Source organism: Musa acuminata, chromosome BXJ3-7, assembly GCF_036884655.1.
Source record: "Musa acuminata AAA Group cultivar baxijiao chromosome BXJ3-7, Cavendish_Baxijiao_AAA, whole genome shotgun sequence".
In the NCBI taxonomy this organism is placed as follows: domain Eukaryota; kingdom Viridiplantae; phylum Streptophyta; class Magnoliopsida; order Zingiberales; family Musaceae; genus Musa; species Musa acuminata.
Window position 1 is genome coordinate 3,890,180 of NC_088355.1, and position 19,944 is coordinate 3,910,123.

The 19,944-nt window shown below is 34.2% G+C and overlaps 2 protein-coding genes across 6 annotated transcripts; one reads left to right on the forward strand and one right to left on the reverse strand.

Annotated features, from left to right (window-relative positions):
• Nucleotides 1-3,245: 3,245 nt before the first annotated feature.
• LOC135641975 (ubiquitin receptor RAD23b-like) lies at nucleotides 3,246-10,974 on the forward strand. Of its 3 annotated transcripts, none has more exons than XM_065157677.1 (13): nucleotides 3,246-3,422; nucleotides 4,239-4,400; nucleotides 4,956-4,994; nucleotides 5,073-5,179; nucleotides 5,294-5,338; nucleotides 6,652-6,829; nucleotides 6,911-7,060; nucleotides 7,140-7,205; nucleotides 8,399-8,446; nucleotides 8,523-8,632; nucleotides 10,033-10,114; nucleotides 10,202-10,317; nucleotides 10,619-10,974. In XM_065157677.1, the coding sequence occupies exons 1-12, from the start codon at nucleotides 3,357-3,359 to the stop codon at nucleotides 10,313-10,315; spliced, it is 1,167 nt and encodes a 388-aa protein (XP_065013749.1). In that variant the 5' UTR covers nucleotides 3,246-3,356; the 3' UTR covers nucleotides 10,316-10,317; nucleotides 10,619-10,974. The 3 variants fall into 3 exon arrangements, with proteins under 3 accessions (XP_065013749.1, XP_065013747.1, XP_065013750.1); XM_065157675.1 differs by lacking the exon at nucleotides 3,246-3,422 and adding an exon at nucleotides 3,770-3,850; XM_065157678.1 differs by lacking the exon at nucleotides 3,246-3,422 and adding an exon at nucleotides 3,770-3,811.
• A 5,754-nt stretch (nucleotides 10,975-16,728) lies between these two features.
• Nucleotides 16,729-18,770, reverse strand: LOC135643141 (uncharacterized). Of its 3 annotated transcripts, none has more exons than XM_065159767.1 (5): nucleotides 18,406-18,770; nucleotides 17,504-18,241; nucleotides 17,327-17,406; nucleotides 17,168-17,239; nucleotides 16,729-17,094 (listed from the first exon to the last, which is right to left on the reverse strand). In XM_065159767.1, the coding sequence occupies exons 1-5, from the start codon at nucleotides 18,727-18,729 to the stop codon at nucleotides 16,908-16,910; spliced, it is 1,401 nt and encodes a 466-aa protein (XP_065015839.1). In that variant the 5' UTR covers nucleotides 18,730-18,770; the 3' UTR covers nucleotides 16,729-16,907. The 3 variants fall into 3 exon arrangements, 2 of the variants coding, with proteins under 2 accessions (XP_065015839.1, XP_065015840.1); XR_010498156.1 differs by having other exon boundaries at nucleotides 17,027-17,094; nucleotides 17,327-17,428; XM_065159768.1 differs by having other exon boundaries at nucleotides 16,952-17,239; nucleotides 17,327-17,428.
• Nucleotides 18,771-19,944: the final 1,174 nt, after the last annotated feature.

Consider the following 19,944-nt stretch of genomic DNA (forward strand, 5'->3'; position numbering starts at 1 on the left):
AAACCCATTTGCAAGGAAGTCTAGATGAATATTCAGATCAGTGAACTGTAAACAGCATATGGTTTGGGTATTAAGTATCTTTGGTACCGCATGCTAAATGGCTATCGTGAGTGTTGATGGTTGGTTAATCATTAGGAGAGGAAGGAACTGACATTGGCTCTTTGATCTGCAAGTTTTTAGAACTGCGTAATTGCTTACCTGATGACTGCTGCCCAGATCCATAACCGATGTATGTTTAATTTTGCTTTGCTCACATGCTTGTTGCTTGTTTTCATATAAATATTTTAAGGATGGTCAATCTTAGTGAAAGTGGCTCTTGGCATTTATGAAAGCATTTCTAGGTTGTTATTATTGAGAGTTTTTTTATTGTTATTTATTGAGAATTTTCAAGTTCAAGACTTTGTAGAGGTGTTTGGTTTGTAGACATTCACAAAGCCCTTTAAATTCCAGATGGATTGATGGAGCTGCAGAAAAAGTATATTCCCACTTGCGTCACATTGTTCATGTTCTGTGATCATGCCATTTTAACTATCCAAGTTACTTTTCTGGAGTCTATAAAATATTTTTGGCCAATGCAATAGAGGCACCTTAAGATTATACATCGAGCCAGATCGGCAAAAAAATTCTTCATGCATTGTGCTTCTCTCTCGTGTTAGGCCCTGATTTTTTGCTTAACTAGTTTCACTTTTTCTGCAATTCAAAGTTTTAGGGGAACTTTCATATTTGAGTTTTTATTATTCTAAGAAATGTGAAGGAATATGTTCACAGCATTTTATCCGTTTGCTTGCATCTAATATTCGGATTGCTTTTGTTGTCAATAATCTTGTTATAGTGTGATGCCGTCTTGCTCCTGTGCTAGAATTTAACATGGCAGCAGGCTATCTTCCTGAAGTCTATACTAAACACTTTCTAATCTTTTGTGTTTTCACCAGTTCCCATAGCTACTAAAGGAGAGAAGGTGTTATATTTTAATTTTTGATCTTCTTCTGCTCGTCGGTATGCTTCACTAGTTTCAGTAGATCCACTATAGCAGAAAAATGTTATGATTCTACAGTTTTCGACTCCTAGTTTCTCTTCATTCTTTCCTGTTAGATGTGGAGCAGTCAACATTGTTACTTGAAATGGTCTAGTGTGAAATTAGGATTTGAATAGGAGTTCAATTTGGCAATCCATTTCTATTTGTTCACCTAGAGAATGTTGACCGGTCTACCGATCTTGTATAAGTTAGAATTGACCAAAGGAGTAACCAGATCCTGAAGGCACACAATCATTGTATATTATGTTATATCCTTTTTAACTATGTCTATGATTGGTTGATTCTTTTGGTCACAATTGATTTATTTTGGGCCTAACTTGCATGTCTTTTGGGTTGTTGCATCTTAATGTTTAACTCCTGATGCAAAAACATGGAAAATGTGAGCGGCCACTCCCAGATCGTGTCATGCCTTCCGTTCGAGGTAAACTGCTAGATTTTATGCTTTCAGTCAAAGGCCGTCTGCCCTATGCCTTCATGTTCACTGGCTGAACACAGTCTTGTGATCTCCTCTGAGAATACATTATCTCCACTTGTAGCAAAACAGACTTTTCCTGTTGACAATGTGCTCATCTATCTGTGCTTCTGTCTACAACAACTCTGCATTGTCTTCCCTGTTTAAGATGTACATTGTTACTAAGCAGAAAGCAAAATAGATGCAGGAGATGATCACTGGATGTACAATATGTTGCCAATATCTTTCTTGGGAAAATTGATACTGTTTACAACTTTGTGTTTTCTTGTCAATTATGTCATTAGGTGGCAATAAAATTCACCAAATTTCTGTATAGGAGGATTATAGGCCTACTTGATTGATGCAAATGATGGGACAAAGTTTTGTTATTGGTTTCTGAGTTTGGAGGTCAGATTTCTATAGGTTTGAAGTAATTGTTTTCTGGTGATGATACCCATTGATCAATATGGAAATATAAAACTGTTCAATGACCTTTTCTTATCTAATTTTGATATGTATTATGGACTTTTTTTTTTTTTTTTTCTGTATTGAATTCATGGTGATTTCCTCTCCTGTTTTCTCAGGTATGAGAATTTTTTTTTTCAGCTCTATAATTTTATTTTTTTGTTATCAGCTTTACCCTTTTTGTTTCTTGGCAAAAGCAATATTGTCTAAATTTTATAGTGAGGTTCCCATGCACTTTCATCTTGTCTCAGTTGCATGCACCTAAAAAGAAAGTGAATTTTGATATGTATTATGACTGCTGTCCACTATCCATATTCTTTTTCATTTAGACTAAAATGTAGCTTTTTCATCAAACTATGGTTGTAAGTTTGACTTCTGTCCTGTAGAAAATGTAAAGCACAAAATAGTTTTCCTTGAATCTCTTGATGAATTAAATTTTATATAACATCAAAGAAATTATTCCTTTTTTAATTGATAATGCAGCACAGGACAAGGGTACTACTAACTAGTCCATGACACCAATTTCTAGCTCCCTTCCCCTACAAATTGTAACTATATATATATATATATATATATATATGTATATATATATATATATATGTATATATATATATATATGTATATATATATATATGTATATACATATATATATATACATATATATACATATGTATATACACATATACATATGTATATACATATGTATATACACATATATATATATGTATATACATATGTATATACATATGTATATATATATGTATATATATCGATCATAATAGCTATATGAAGCATTGACCAATTAGGTATTGATAGACTTTCTTATTTTATTATTTCTATATATGGATATAAAACCAAATAATATATATGCATTATTTGAGTCTTTAAGAATTATTTTAAGAAATTCATATTTGATTTGATCAATATGTTTCATGCTCGTTTGGTGAAAGAAACCTTAATATTACCATCATAACGGTCAAGCATAAAAAAAAGAAAAAAGAAGAAGGATATTGGTATATATTATAGACTTTGATTTATGGAAATACGTACGAAAAAAAAAACTAACTTCGGAGGGAAATAAGGGAATCAACCAAAGCATGCAAAAAAGCAAAGAAACCAAAGGCAATGATATTTCTACTCTCTCTACTTGCTCGTCGCGTACCTTCTATGGCATTGGACGGACCGAGGGGCGAGCAGGGACCCACAGCCATCGTCATGAGCCTGTTGACTGGTAGACGAGGACGCAGTAAAACCGGTAGACAAGTAATTTTTGAAAACCGAGCCCCCTTTTCCATTTTCTTTCCTTTTCTTCCGAGTTAGGGTTCCGCCCATCTCTCTCTCTCTCTCTCTTGCGCGCTCTCGAGAGGCTGTAAGGAGACGGGGAAAGAAGGGGGTTTGATCGCGATGAAGCTGACGGTGAAGACGCTGAAGGGCACCCACTTCGAAATTCGGGTTCAGCCCAACGATACGGTACAATCCCGAGCCCACCAAACCCCCCATCTCTGTTCCTTTGGAACGGTTCTTCCCGAGGACCATTTCCCGGTTCTTGATCTCCTGCTTTGTTATTTCGAGTGATGAAACGTACAGTCTTCTTCTCTAACTTAGTTTCCTTTCTCGTCGATGGTTCTTCTGTCCAGGGCTTACGTGTTCAGGATCACAATTGTTTGAATGCCATCATAATTAAATTCCGATGGGGTAGTTGGGTTTGTGTTTTTGCGATTCGGACTCATAAGCCTCTTGACATCTGTTTCTTAACTTGATATTTTATCCCAGACAAGGCGTGGAATGAAGGAGATTGAAGATTCAGTGAGGAAAGGGGGGAAATGATCAAAATGGTTAAGTTGTGCGTGTGCTCTGCGGTAACAAACTTGGTGACACTAAATCGATCGTTGTCGGAGGTTTCTGTAACCCGTCAGTTCATTAGATTGACAGCCTTTATAAGGAAATACATAGGCTGCTGGCTTCTATGCTTATGAGAAATTACTTTGAGATTATCTATTTGATCATGATTTAAGGATTTTACTTTTTAACATCTATACTTGCATTCTTAGTGCATAGAATGTGCTGTCCTGTGCATTCTATTCAAGGTTGCTGACACTGATCACATTTGTTGGATGATTCAAAAATAAAATGAAAAACTTATGGTTGAGATTGTTAAAAAAAATGTTATTAGAGTTTGACTCTTAAATTCAAATGTAATACTTGTTTATGATGATTACTTTTTTATTTTTAAATGCTTTTGTCGTCTAGCAGTTTGCTGATGGAATATTTCTTATTGTATGTCAGATTATGGCCGTGAAGAAAAATATTGAGCAAATACAAGGAAAAGACAGTTATCCGTGGGGGCAACAGTTGTTGATTCACAATGGAAAAGTTTTGAAAGATGAATCCACATTGGAAGAGAACAAAGTTAAAGAAGATGGTTTTCTTGTTGTCATGCTTAGCAAGGTCTGCACATTTAACGTGCAATATGCTTGAGCTTTTGTAAATAGATTAGCTTGGTTGTGTAACTTGTAATGTAAATCCAAAATTAGTTTTGCAGTTATGATGTAACCAGAGATATACAGGTCTAAGCTTGTCTTTAAAAAGTATACCTTTTTGGAATGGCCACATGCAACTAGGACAATTCCAACAAAAGTGAGAAATATGAGAAATAATGCTTTTCTGAATTTCACCTAGTAGAATATATCTACAAACACTAATGTTTTATAGTAGAATATTTCTATAGTTTTTAGGGGCTTTCATATCTATTTTCCACACCAATCATCTAGGTTAATTTACCATGAGTTTTAGCGCCGATTGAAACAGGCGACTTCTGTCTTCTTCTTTGAAAGCTTCAATTGCCAAGATGAATCTAACAATGGCAAACGCTGTGCTGGTCATTCTTATGTCCGTCATTAACAAAAATTCTGATTGCAAGCATTTTGCAGTAATAATTACTGAATAACCATCTGTTAATTTCTTGTTTCTGTATTAATGTCTCATTGCTTCATTATTTTTCAGAGTAAAGCTGCAGGATCTAGTGGATCTTCGTCAGCCCAGGTGTATCCTATGTTACATATCTTTTTTTCTGAATGAATGAGCATATGTTAGTTTCTGACTAAATCTTTTTGTTGACAGCCTTCGGCGACTTCTGCAGTCCAGCATCCTACTCCTAAAGAAGCCCCAACCCAAGTTCCAGTACAAGCTCCACCACAAGTAGCAGCACAAGCTGCACCACCAACTCCGTGAGTGCACTAAGAGTCCTTTCCCCTTCCTAAAAAATATGCACCTTAATTGAAGTTGCCATATCATCTATGTTGTTTTATCTGACTTGTTTGTTTGATACTTTCTTGTTTCAGAGTCCCAGCGAGTTCTTCAATTGGATCTCAAGGATCAAACTTGGAGTATGAGTTCTGTTTACAATTAGTATTTGCTTGTTCTAGAATGCATAGAGTGAGAAATAATTCAAATTCTATAGTATGATTTGATACGTACAAGGACAAAGTGGCAACCTTTATAGTTTGTGTATGCTTGATTATTTTATTATTTGTCATCTAAGTGCAATTGAAGGTAAACAATGCTTTTTTGAATTTGTAATAGACTATAGAGTATAGATTGTGTGCTTTTCCTATGTTCATTTGTTGAATGTTATGCTTTCTTTAAGTTTATTGAATGGTTTACTCAAATTAAAAAATAAGATCCTCTTCTTGTGATGCAAATAAATAGTTAAGTTTGGTGCTAAATTCTGCTGAAAATTCAGAAAAATCCTAGCTAGGAGATATAATCTGATATGTAACCCTTTGACCGTAACATGTTGTCAAGCATTGTGCTAATTGGGTGGATTGTTGACTAAAACAAAAGAAATGACAAGTGAAACAACTGCATTATAACTCGTATCACATAGAAGTCCCAAAAAATGACAACCATGGCATTTGTTATTTGTTGGAACAGTCACCTACACTAGTGAGGCTTCTTTAGAAACTATTTAGATAATACTACTACTCCTGGACTTTTATGCATTAAGACACCAGGATTAACTGCGTGGTAAATACCGTCTGATGGAGAACTAGGCTGTGGACCAACCCATTTTGATGGTTCTGGCCCAGTCCACATTTCAATTAACAACCCAATTAAACCTGTATTCCCCCCCCCCAAGCCCCTTAGGGCGTGTTGCCACCTGCCTCCAGCCACTGGTAATCCTCCTCTTCCCCTCCTTGGTACTGCAGCACATAGCAGCAAACCATGTGTCTGGATGCTGGTATGAGTTGGACTCTTACCAGTCCAGCCAGGGATGATGATTAAAAAAACCCTGACTTTTGCCAAAAATTTCTTGAACTAGGCACTGGCTTTGGAATGTGATCATCGATTTGATAACCGATTCTAAAATTGGTTCGTCTCAGTTTAAGTTGAATGCAATGGACAACCCATTATTTCAAAGAAAGGCTTGGATGAAGATGTTAGTGGTTAATCTAGTGGAGAATGTTCTCTTATGATGACCATTTTTGTGTTTGATGTTTCTTACTTAGATTCATACTTTAGAGTAAGAGGTTGAAGCAAACTAATTGTTGACTGTTCTTTTACCTAATAATATAAGTGACCTCTAAATTCTAATGTCCTGTTTCTAGGTGAATAATCTTGTCTCTTCGACATTTTTGTGGCTCTTCATCTAAAAACATTTGCATGCTTGGAAATGTAACCGGGATCCTTCTTTTTGTAGGGTATCTGCTGATACCTATGGTCAAGCTGCATCCAATTTAATTGCAGGGAGTAATCTTGAGCAGATGGTTAGTCAATTGCTGGAGATGGGTGGTGGCAACTGGGATAGAGACACAGTTCTTCTTGCACTTCGTGCTGCTTACAACAACCCAGAGCGTGCTGTGGAATACTTATACTCTGTATGCAGTTGATATATTTTCACAGCAGAACTGTCAAAAAAAATTGTACTTATCATTGACAATGTTATAATTTTATATCAGGGTATTCCAGCAACAACAGAAATTGCAGTTCCAGTTGATCCTTTCCCTTTGTCTCAGGCATCTAGTCAAGGGGCCAACCCAACTGATGCAACTGCTCCAGGATTTCTGTCTGGACTTCCTAATTCTGCTCCATTGAATATGTTCCCACAGGTTCAACACTATATCTCAATGAGTATGTTTTCTTTTGGTATAGTGGCAGTTAAAAGGCCTACTGATTTAACTGTAACAGGGTAATACTAATCCTGGAGTGGGTGCTGGAGGTGGATCTCTGGACTTCCTTAGAAATAATCCACAGGCATGCTAATCTGCACAATATGCTTTTAATCCTTTCTCACCTTGCTCACATGTCTAATCCTACTTTAGATGCTTTTTTTTTTTTTCTTTTTATAGAGTTGGGCTTACATCGATAGTGGCTTTAATTATCCTATCTGCGAAAAGAAATAGATTATCTCGTGCTCCGAAGCACATAAATTTATAACATATCAAAATTATAGTTCAAGAATGCTGAATATCAGGTCATCCTATAATTTTTTAGCAGGAATTATCTAGTTTAGACTGTATATGCAAGGAATGCTTGGAGCAAGTTGAATGTGTTTTATTACCTTCCAGTTTAACCGATAATTACATTAAGGGAATGGTAGCATTTGTATGCCAGGTTGAAATAAATTATGAACAAAAAGAATGAAAATTAACTTTGTTCTAAATGGTCTCCTTCACAAGATATTTCCTATAGCTGAAGTAAGGAATTTGCTATCCACCGCCACCACCATCACTAGTACTAATACAGCGTTGTTTCCGATGATTATCTTCTATCCATATGTTGAAACAACTTTCGATGCTTTTCCTTCTGGTTGGTTTTACCTTTGATTTTTTGGATGGAATTATTTTAGTCTGTATTTTTCTTTTGCAACACTAAATATCGATCTTACCACTCTCATTTCTTCTATGCTAATTTTGTGATCATTTTTTCCAACATTTGGATCCATAATACATCAATGGCCATATAATTGTTTTATAATTTTTTTTGTTTTAAAGTCTAGAAGTGCTTGTAAGGCTATAGTTGTGCTCAAGGTCGGTTGTGGAATTGATGTGGATCACGAGATCATTCTTGGGTTGAATTGCTGACTTGTTAGCTTGTTTCAATCTAAGTTTGATCAGTGAAGTTCTGTGTCTTCTGGAACTGATTCACTATATACAGCTTAGTTGATTTATATTGGAGAATACCAGGAAATCATCTACTTTGAAATGGCTGTTCTGCAGATGTTGGAGAGTTTTATGTTGTAAAATTCAGCATGGTGGAATTTTCATGTTAGCTTTTGATTAGCTCTTAAACCAAGGTCATCAAAGATGCATATGTACCTACTAATGTTGGGCATTATTTGGGGTAAAAAGAGAATTGTCATTGGATTGGACTTAGGAACTTGGACAGCTTTAGTTGGTTTTGATTTTACAGTTTTGCTATTTTAAGACTTCTTACTGTTGTTGTAGTTCTTAGCCTTGCGAGCAATGGTTCAAGCAAATCCACAGATTTTGCAGGTCAGAATTTTTATTTGAGGTGTAAATTTTATTTTGCAAATATAATTTGTGTTTTTAACTATTGCTTGTCTTGCAGCCAATGCTTCAGGAACTAAGCAAGCAAAACCCTCAACTTTTAAGACTAATACAGGAGCATCACGCAGAGTTCCTTCAGTTAATAAATGAACCTATTGAAGGCCTTGAAGGGTGAGCATATTAATGCAAGTTATATAGGTGATGTTGATTTGAATATCCTAAATTTCCTATTTCTGTTGAATAGATATCTAGGTATTGATGCTGTATAGCACAGTTTGGGAGGCTCAGTTTAGTTTGAGATATCAGCTAAATCCAGGGTCTTGGTAGTAGATATATATACTATCTTTTAGTTAAATATTTGGTTGTGTTGTTGCCAATTCTCTAGCTGATGAAAAATATCTCGAGGATGGAGTTGATTGGGATGATGAAGTGAAATGGATGTTGCCTAAGTGGATTAGGGATGGGATAAGTGGATTTATGGAGAAACAGTATAGTAATGGAGTGGGAGACATGGGTAAATGTGGGACAAGCAAGGACATTAAGGGTGGTGTGAAGGAGTATGAGGATTGTGTTGGGGGAGAGTTGCTGTTCTATGAAAGCAATGGTTATGGGGGGTGCCTGCATTGCGGTAGTGGAGCTTGAGATTTTGTTTGACTGTTGTTATGTTTTTCTTGGTGGATTGTGTATATGAGGGTGGGGGCGCATGGCAAACAAAATGGAGAGACTAGGATATATTGGGTAGAAGATGGGGATGATTTAGAGATAAAACAGAAAACTTGATACATCTTATGTAAAATCTGTGGCATCTATATTATTCCTTTTCTTAATTTTGTTAACTGATACGTTTTACTGCTATAACAAAAGTAAAATATTACTTTTGTTAATCTTAGAGTTTGTTTTTTCATCCAGTGGTATCCATATGAACCAGAATTTCATTTCTTTCCTTGTCAGACCCCCGTTTGACAAAAACTATCTCATGGTTAGATAAATAGTTTTATTTTGTTTCAATTAGGATGCTCCTATTCTGTTTATGGCAATCTTTCTGATCAAGTATCTGGTGCTTGTGCTAAAGCACTCATGCTTAAGAATTGGAGCAGACATGAGGTTCAGAGGAATGTTATAGTTAGAGCATAATGGCATGTGAAACTTTTGATCATGACAGTAAGAACCAAAATAGAAGGAAGAGATCTGAACTATATTGGTTTTCATGCGAAAATTTCAAATTGATGGATAGTTTCATTCTGTCATGAACTATTTATGCTTTAGTGTGATAAAGAAGAAATCTAAAAGCTTAAACAATTTCCAGCGTAAAAAGAATATTCAAAGAAAAGCTTCTCCTAATTTTATCATAATTGCTAAGGCTTGCAACTGTCTTCTTTACTATATTAATTAAACAATCTTATATATTCCTCATTCCCTTGGAATAAGTGTTTGACTTGTAGGTCAAGTTTGTAATCTTGCTTGGGTCTGTAAATTTTTGTAGCTTTGTTTATTAAGGTCTTATTCTACCTAGAAGTTTCTGATATCGCCATATCAGAAGTCTCAAATGTTTGCTTATTAAATTTTCTCAGGGATATGTTTGATCAGCCTGAGCAAGATGAGATGCCACATACCATAAATGTGACAGCAGAAGAGCAGGAGGCAATTGGACGAGTATGCTGATTAGTCCTCTTTAGTCTTGTTACATGCTTGTATGTTATTTCTGTTATGAGATTCTGACATGTTTAGAATGTTGATCAGCTTGAAGCAATGGGTTTTGACCGAGCAAGCGTTATCGAAGCATTCTTAGCTTGCGACAGGAACGAGCAGTTGGCTGCAAACTATTTATTGGAGCACGCCGGTGATGAGGATTGAAGGTACTTCAATACGAACTTGCTCTTGTTCAGTCACTTGAAATTAGAATGGCAAAAAGGCAACTTGTTTCTTTAATATGATTAATGAATGATCCAAGTCCTGATATCTCAATGTATTGGGGCGGTGCATGTGAGTTATCGCTAGACACTCTTTCATGTTTAATTGATCTTAATCTCTCTTCGCATACCAATAATGATGCATATGATCAGTGTGATTCCAGCAAATTCTTTTTAGCATATGTTCATCATTCTTTTGACACCATTGCTGGCTTTGGTTAACAAAGAATCGGTTGTATTGGACCAGGGAATTGGGATAATGCCCGTATGCCAACTTGTGAAAGATGCATGGATTTCTCTGTTGATACCAACCAAGTCTCTTGGGAGATGGAAAATGTCTTTCATGCATTTGTGGAATTAGATGGTCATCTTATTAAACCTGTTGCGAAGTTTAATATGACTTGATAAATTATCATCATTGGAGAAAACTGTACCGTGAACGTAGAGAGAGAGAGAGAGAGAGAGAGAGAGAGAGAGACTGTCGTGACAGTGTATATGTTATTTTATTCATAACATTCTTTTTTTTTTTTTAACATTTAGATATTTGGTGATAAGATGTGTACTATAATTGCTGGTGCGTGTGTCGCCAAAGCTCTTTCATTATTGATTATTGATTGATCGACCAACTTGGTATACCTCGATTGCCTTGTATTGCTTAAGGTCAACGTTGGATCTTGAGCTGCAAGTCAACCCTGTCAAGCCCGTGATTGCTTACCTTGTAAAGGGCTGATCTTTTGACATAGAGGCAGTCCCACGATATCCGTCCTATGGTACTTCCATCTTTCTGCAGGCCTTCACATCAGCCATCTGGTCAATTTATTCGTTGACCATGATCACTGGTCAACGTCATATCCATCCGCTTTTATACAATTATCTAACGGCTTCGACATCGCTCAACTCGTAATGTGCCTCAACTTAAACTGAATCATGAAATAACTGACTAGGATAATACTCGAATTATATTCATGTGGCGCACCTCTCAATATCCCACACGAATCTCGTGATGTGTCTCCTCTCCCTATCTCCTTTCTCTCTCTTCGGCTTTCGACGGTTCATCGAGATTCCTCCAATCAAATCAAAGATACATTAGGCTCCTGAATTCTTGCATTTGTTTAGTTCCTCTCTTTTGACCGGTCTGTTAGCTGATCGTTAAATATAATTACTTTGTATACAGAAAAAGATTAATATTTTTCTAAGAGGAACAAAAAAAAAAAAAGTCTAGTTTTCTTTATATATCGGTATCATTATTATTTTTAGATGGAATGATAATATGTTTACAGATATTAAAAAAAAAGATACACATGATCAAATATAGATTTTACCTAGATTTAAAGCCCTCATTTTGACCTACTAAATCAAAGTCCAACTTTGACTTTCTCTTTTAAGATTTTGACTGACCTAATTTCGGTTTTAGATCAATTAGATATGTTGGCAATTCCAAATCAATCTTGATTACTCTAAATGGACTTGTGGTTAGCCCAAAATAGATTGAACCCAATTTGGGTGGCCCAATTAATAGGGTTGATTGGGCCAATTTAGGACCCTTTATGGAATTAAAAAAAATTTATAGTGTTCGTTTAAAGTTTTTATTTATTAAATATTGATATTTTTATTTGCTTGTGGTACTTAAATTCTAATTATTATTATTGGATATTTATATAGTTATTCATATATATATATATATATATATAATAAAAATAAAATTATGAAATAATATTTATTTTTCACATAAAGGTATAAATTTTGTTTTATTATGATTACAGTCATCATATAAGTTTTCATTTTGGCTGATTAATGTTTGAAAAATATTATGGTTATTATTTATTATTATTAAATTATTTCTACATAAATTATAGTAATTAAAATTATGTGAATATTATTTATAATTTATATTTTTAAGTTTTATATGACTTGTAATCACTAAAGTGGTCTTAGACTTATAGGTATAAATTATAATAAATATTTTATCATTTATATGATATTTAAGATATATTTTATATATTTTATATTAGTTTTATAGTTGCCAATATATTTTGGACTAATATTTTTATAAAATTATATTATAGAATTAGTTATAAATGATATTAAAAATTAATATTCAAAATAACATATATAATTAGGATATTTAGATGATCCTATAGGAATATCTATTTTAAATACTTACATGATGAGGTATAATAATATTATTTTAGATATCCTTATAGTTTATACTTATATACCTAAATGTAGCAATAATATTCCATAATAATGATATTGGTCTTTCAAAATTATAAAATTTTATGTGAATACTAGATATATTAATATTTTACCCAAAGATGAAATAAGGATGATATCAATAGTTTAACATTTATTATAAAAACTCAAGATACTAATATTATATTATTTTTATTTTACAATAGTACTTCCCATTATATTATTATCCGGACTTGCTGAAAGGATTATAGACTTAATTATTGAAAATTATATAGTATATGTAATTGAAATACATAATTGGGAAAGAGCTCTTTAGACCTAGTTTTATGACAATTACTGATAATATTTAGATTTTATTATAGAATATAATTTGTGCATTGAAATTTGTTAACAAGTTGTCTGGTACCTTAAAGAAAAAACTGATTACAACTTATTATTATGATATTCGAAGAATTCTAGGATAAATCCTTGTTATGACTAATAATGCTACAAAGTTTAAAAATTTTGACATAGTGAGTTTTTCTTATATAATTTATTCTTAATTTTCTTCCTTCTTAATTTAGCTCATTTAAAATTCATTACATCACAAATAAATGATAAATGAAACTTAGATATGTGGAAGAATTAAAATTAAAATAAGAAAAGTCTCATGATATTTTGATTACTATTTGAGTTATAATGAAGACCAACCCGCCTCCGGACGGGTATATAGTGTTTATCCGATTATCTCGATGTCCCTTTCGAATAATCTATGATCGAAATTATTTAGAGTCTATGTTTAAAGATGAATCAATCTCATTATCGTGATCTCATCACGATCTGATTCTCATTTCACAAATCCACAAACATCACAATATATATAAAAGATAATATAAAGTAAAAAATATATTAAATAAATAATATCATGTGATTGGCTTGTAAGGCACTTGTGACTAGCAAAATCATCTTAAGCGATAGGCATAATTACTTATTGCTTATATTTATAGATGTTTCATTTGATGGATTTTGAGGATGTATGTTATGTTCCTATAATTCTAAAAATTTAGTTTTTTAATCTAGAATTATTAGGATATTATTATCTTTTAGTGATAACAAACTCAATATATTTATGATTAATAAAAATTAATTATAAAATTATGTATAATGATTTATAAAAATATTAAGATAAATATTAAGTTTGTAACAATTCGATAGTCAAGTGTTTGAAATAAAATATAGTTTGATAAACTCTTTGAGATTATATATACTTACATATGTGGATCATTTCATGTTTTCAATTGTATGGAGAATAAAATTTCACCACATTTACAAATGATCTATCGAAATATGACTATATATATATATATAATTTTTGAATAGTCTTATGTTATTGACACTCTCGAGATGTACACAAATGAAGTCAAGTCAGAAGATAATTAGATAAAAATATTAAAAATTATCATTTTTGATAGTAGTAGTTAATTTTATAGATGACGATCAAGATTTTGATCTTTTACTTGATTCATAATATTGAAGATATATATATATTGATGCTCCCTTATCATATTTTATTTGATAGATAGCTATTCCGCAAATCATTAAACAAATTGATGAGGGATAAATAATAAAATAATATTAACGAACTCTCATATGATATTAATGTGATAGCTAATGATCACAATCGTTAGTTTTGAGAAAATCTTAAAAGAAAAGGAGATATATCATTTCTAATAATTATGTGGTATATCTACAAGAATCAAATAATGACATAAAAATCAAACATGACCCCTTATTATTTTTATAAAATTTGAAAATTAACGATCTTGAAAAGTGAATGGTATAATAAAAAAAGAGTTAAAATTAATGGATCAAAGTGGGATTTGAAAATCATCTAATTGTTCAATAATTATAAAAATATTGATTTATAAATTAGTTTTTAAGACTAAACATGACTCAAAGAAGAATATCAAATTATATAAACTAGTCAATAGTTTTGCCCCTAAAGAAAGCATTGACTACAACAAGATTTTTTTCTAATTTTTAAATGAACTCATGAAGAATCATCATGATATTAGAAACGTATTATGATATTAAGTTATATCATATAGATATGAAAATAAATCTTCTAAATGAGGATTTAGATAAGAAAATCTATATGGAATAACTTAAAGGATTTGCAAAGAAAGAAAAGTTTGGCTTATAAACTTAGAATATCTATTTATGATCTTAAACAAACTTTTGAATAACGATATATAAAGTTTCATAATATCATTGCTTTCTTCGAATTTAATGAAAATACTATTGATTAGTATTTTATGCCAAAATTTTTAAGATAATTAATATGAATGAGACAACTCATTTTATTGGTATTAAAATATTTAGAGATAAATATCAAGAATTGTTAGGATTATCTCAAGAAGAATATATTAATCGAGTCCTAGAGAGAAATAATATATAATTTTATTCAGTACATGACAAAAATAAAAATTTCAATCAAAGCATGTATTTTCAAAATGACTTGTATATACAATTGAGAGTCTATTATATGCTAAGTTTATATTAAACTAAATATTAATTTTATAATCGCAACATTGGATTGATATTAAAGTTATTCAGGAATGAAATACTAAAAAGTTGTAAAAAAGGTAATAATATATCTGAAAGAGATAAATGATTATATACTCATATATATAATATTAGATCAACTTAAAATGATAGTATTTTTATATGTTGATTTTATAAATTACTTCGATAGTAGGAAGTATATTTTATGTTTTATAGTAGTTGAAGGGGCGATTTACAAAAAAAATATATAAAGCACTACATTATTATATTATCAATAATAAAAACACTTTATAATGCAACATACGGTGCTTGAAAGAAAATATTTTTATAATTAGGTTTGTGAGCAACTTATAAAAGATATGATGATGAATATTTTTGTTTACGTAATTAAAATTATTTATTTTTGATATCTTATTTATATTTATGTAAATACACATTATGATTGAATTCAATAACAAGATTATCTTAATAAGATAAATTACAAGGGTTATTATAGACTATATTAGAAAATATTAATAATATTATGACACATAGAATAAAGTATGATAACAATAACAAACAACCATTATGACTCACATTGATAGTAAACTTAATATAGTATTATTTTATTTATTAGATTTATTGATCTATTTTAAAATTTATGGTCATGTGTAAAATAGTTATGAAAATTTTTAGAATCCAATTAGATAAAATTATTTTCAAATAAATTTTTTATTTTATTTATTTTAATTTTAATTTTTTTTATATCTTATTAATTAATGAGTAGAGTGAAAAAAATATTATATTATATGACCCTATTTAGCTATGCCAGATTTATTATAAATATGATTAAATTTCTCAGTAGATGATCTTGATAGAAGATACTCTATAGTGGTCGGATACGAAGATAGGAGAAGGAGGAACGGAATCTTTCTTCAAAATATATAATATTTGAATATTTATCTTAATAAAACTTAGCCATAGATATCAAAATCTTTCTTCGACCATAGTGTTGTTGTAAGAAGAATGAGATCTTCTTTTGGTTACGGGATATGTAACCTAAGAGGATCTCTACAATTCCTCTTTCCTCGAATCCATTTCGGTCATTGTCACATGTGACCTCTGTTCCTTTTTCTTCGAACCAAAAGGAAGCCATTTCCACTTCTCATGCAACATCTGAACTCTCTTGCTTTCTGCAACAGTTTGACATCATAATGCTGTCTCCATGTTGTGCAATTTAAGTAGTTGCTTATCAATCTGATCTCTGCGTCACGAGGATATCGAAGAAGTAGGAAGCTTTGGGAAATCAAAATTCTTCTGACCTCATGATGTTGTCTACTTAAACTGAGGTAAGCAAAATTCTATTCAATTGTCATTTCTGGGATATCTTTAGACGATCGAGTTAAATTTCTTACTTCTTTGTGTAGTATGTAATCTGTGTTCAGCTTTTGATTGCAGCAATTCTATTCAATCGTCTTTTACCTTTTATCGATTGAGATTGTTCAATGCTGCAGCAGAATGGCAGAAGATGTTTCGGGTCTCTGCATTTATTGCATCAGATGATTGAGATGCCCTGCAATACTATAGCCAAACGTGCCACAGATACGTCCAAATATGACAAGGAAAAGACTATATGAGTATGTCAAGGAATCCCCTCTGCATTAGATACGAACTGGGAAGAGATTCATTCATACGTCTCTCACTTACAGACAGCAAAAGAAATCAATTTGGAGAGAGAAGAATCACACACATTCTAAGAACTATGACATGCATGCTTTGAGAGAGAGAGAGAGAGAGAGATCAATGTGAAGTCTTGTGGTTCATGACTTGTGAGAGAAGAGATTGAGATGGAAGCTGTCATCCTTCTCTTGGAAGGCTACCCATTTCTCTGCACTGCCATGCTCGTCTCTTGCAGAGCTACGGAGGGCCTCCATCTCCCCCACATGACCTTTGAACTCCTTCCTCACCACGTCGAGCACGACGGCTCCGTGCCTGTCGCACCATGACCTGCAACGATGGAGTAGAGTTTCCTTGCATTAGAATCAAAGCCGCAGCAGAGTAGCGTTTCCTCAGAGCTCACTTGGGAAAGAAGTCGTTCAAGTCGGCCTTGTCGATGGGAAGCTTGGTTGATATTGCCTCGATCTGTTCGTCCCTGTCACGGTGGAGAGAGGTAAACGCTCCTTGTGATCATGGCTGTAGATAGAAGAAGGAAGACATTGGTTCTCGGAATAGAGTTTACGAGAAATTAAGGTTTGGATTCCTCGCGCACAGCTCTGATTGAATTCGACTGAGCTCCGTCTTTATCTTCTCTGCTGAGACCTTCAACGAGAGGGAGAGAAGACTGTGAAAGTCATTTACGATTCAGATACTTTCTATCTATCCGTCTACAGCATGAACAGAATGCAATGTCTCAGACCTCGTCAGAGTGCATCTTCTTCTTGAGCCGTTTCGTGTCGGGGCCTTCGCCGACGGGGCTCGCGGCAAGGGTGCAGGCGATGGACGAAACCTCATCCGATCTCTTCCCCGGGGGCAAGTAGGGAGTGGTGGATTCGTCCTCGTTGCCGCCACCTCTCTTCCATTTCTTCAGCACGTCAAGTCCCCAGTGCTTCTTCGTCGGCCTCATCGGTTTCTCTTCCGGCTCAGCAATTAGGGGCTCGCTGTTCTCGTTCTCATCTCGCCTCTCTCTCCGGAACAGCTCTTGGAATGCCTTCCTCTTCCCTTTGTCGGACTTGATGGGGATCAACGGGGAGCCCTCCGGCATCAGGATCGAGCTCTTGTCGCTCGGTTGGTTCCTGGCCCAAAAGGGGTTCTCCATCGAAGGCCTTGATGGGTCCATGGCGTTCACATCCACGGAGCCTAAAGGCCCCTTGTTCGTTTGGGAGGAGTCCTTCTTCCCCTTCCCCGTCGTCCACGACGCCGCATTGCCGATGAAGGCTTTGATGGGAGTTCGGTGCTTCGCCTTCTCTACAGCCGGAGGGGGCTCTTTGTCCCCGAGCTCTATGAACGACCACTCCTCCTCGGAGCTCATCGTCGGGCACCGGACGATCACGTCGCGGCAATCAAGCTCCGCGCCGTGCATCGCGAGCCTCTGCAGCAGAGGCCTCTTGGATGAATGGTACACCTCCGCAGAGATGCATTTAGCATACAACAATTCCTACAAGAGAAGGGGGAAATAAAAATCCCTTTTTTATCACTTGCAGGCCCTCAGATTCACTTGAAAGGAACAACTGCTTCGATTCTTGCTCTTCCTTTTCACTCTCTCAAGGAAAAAAGATGTAAGATGAGGAGGAAAGAGAAGGGGTTCTGATTTGGGAAAACCTGCAAGAAGAGAAGCTTGTCGCGGATGACGCCGGGCGGGTCTGGATCCCTGGGGGCGGCGATGAGGGTGTCGAGCATATGGGTGCAGAAGGCGGCCACGTCGCTCTCGGGCACCATTCCTTCCTTGTGAAGGCCCATGAGGTGAAGGATTCGGTGGAAGGAGTCCTGCTGCCACTTAAGGCTGTCGGAGTGGCACTTGGCCAGCTTCTGGTCCGGCAGCGGCGGCCGCCGGCTCTTGAGGCCGAAGGGCAGGATCGACTTGCACAGGGAGGTGATGGTGTCGTGGAAGGAGGAGTAGTAGGTGGGAGTGTAAGCGTACGCCATCTTCTTCTTCTTCTTCTTACTTCTTGGGAATTCGACTTCGGGAGAAGGAAAGGAAGAGCGTGCTGATTTAAGGGTGTAAGAGGAGGAGTTTCGGAACGTTTGGGGCTCAACGGTAGACAAAACTAGCCGTTGGAGCGACGCAGTTTTGCAATGAAGCCCTTGGCGTTGTTTGAGTAAGCATATTTTCCCCTGAGATTGTTGCATTAAAGCCCTTATTATTTCTTGGAATCATAAAATGATTCCCAAAAAATATGGTAAAGAATAGGGGTGGAATCTGAAAGATCGGCTCGCTACTGCCGGTAAGGATCTCCCCCGGCTCTGTAAATCTCGACCGTTCGTACTACTTTCGTAAGGATCTCCGACGGATCTTCACATCTCCACCGTTCTTTATCTCTCAACTCACGGCTAATACTACTTTTATCTCTCAACAGTCAACTGTCACTTTGCAAACTCCTATTTAAAAATTAAAATTAATAAAATAAAAATAAATAAAACACATATCTTTTTGTGTTTTTTTTGTTGTTGAGATTTTAAAGCTAAGATTGTGCCATTAAATAGACATATCAATTATACTTTCTTTAAGGCTAGCCATTTTTATCATTCTTAAAAAAATTGGATGAAGAAAATGTATTTGTTGGGATGATACATAGTCTCTTTTGTAAAAGAAATAAAAATAATCTAAAAAAAATCTAAAAATAAAATCTTGTGTGAAGATTTTTCTAACCACACCAAACTGTCTTAATTTTGGAAGGCAAATTATTATTTTTATTTGAACACTTCCCCAATTTTTTTTTGTTATATTAGCTATTCAATTTGTTGTATTTATTTTATGATCAAACTTCTCAATGGGTTAATTGGCTTACTAACTTGATTGAATCCAAGTCGCATATCAAAATATTTAAATTAAAATTAATAAATATTATTGTATACCACTTATACTATCAAAAAATAAATATAGTTGTATACCACTTATACTCAAAGTAGAAAAAAGAACTCATTTTATTGATCCAATTCAGATTAATTTTGCATTAAAATGTTCTTGTCCCTTGGGTTAAATACAAGAAAAAAAATATAAAAATAATAAATTTACCATTGAATCAAATTAAATATATGATTTTATCTTTCATTCGAAAAAGATAATATTATCGATCGATATGTTTCCATTTTTGTATTTTTCACAAAATCTTCCATCAAATTTGAAACCTTCAATCGTAA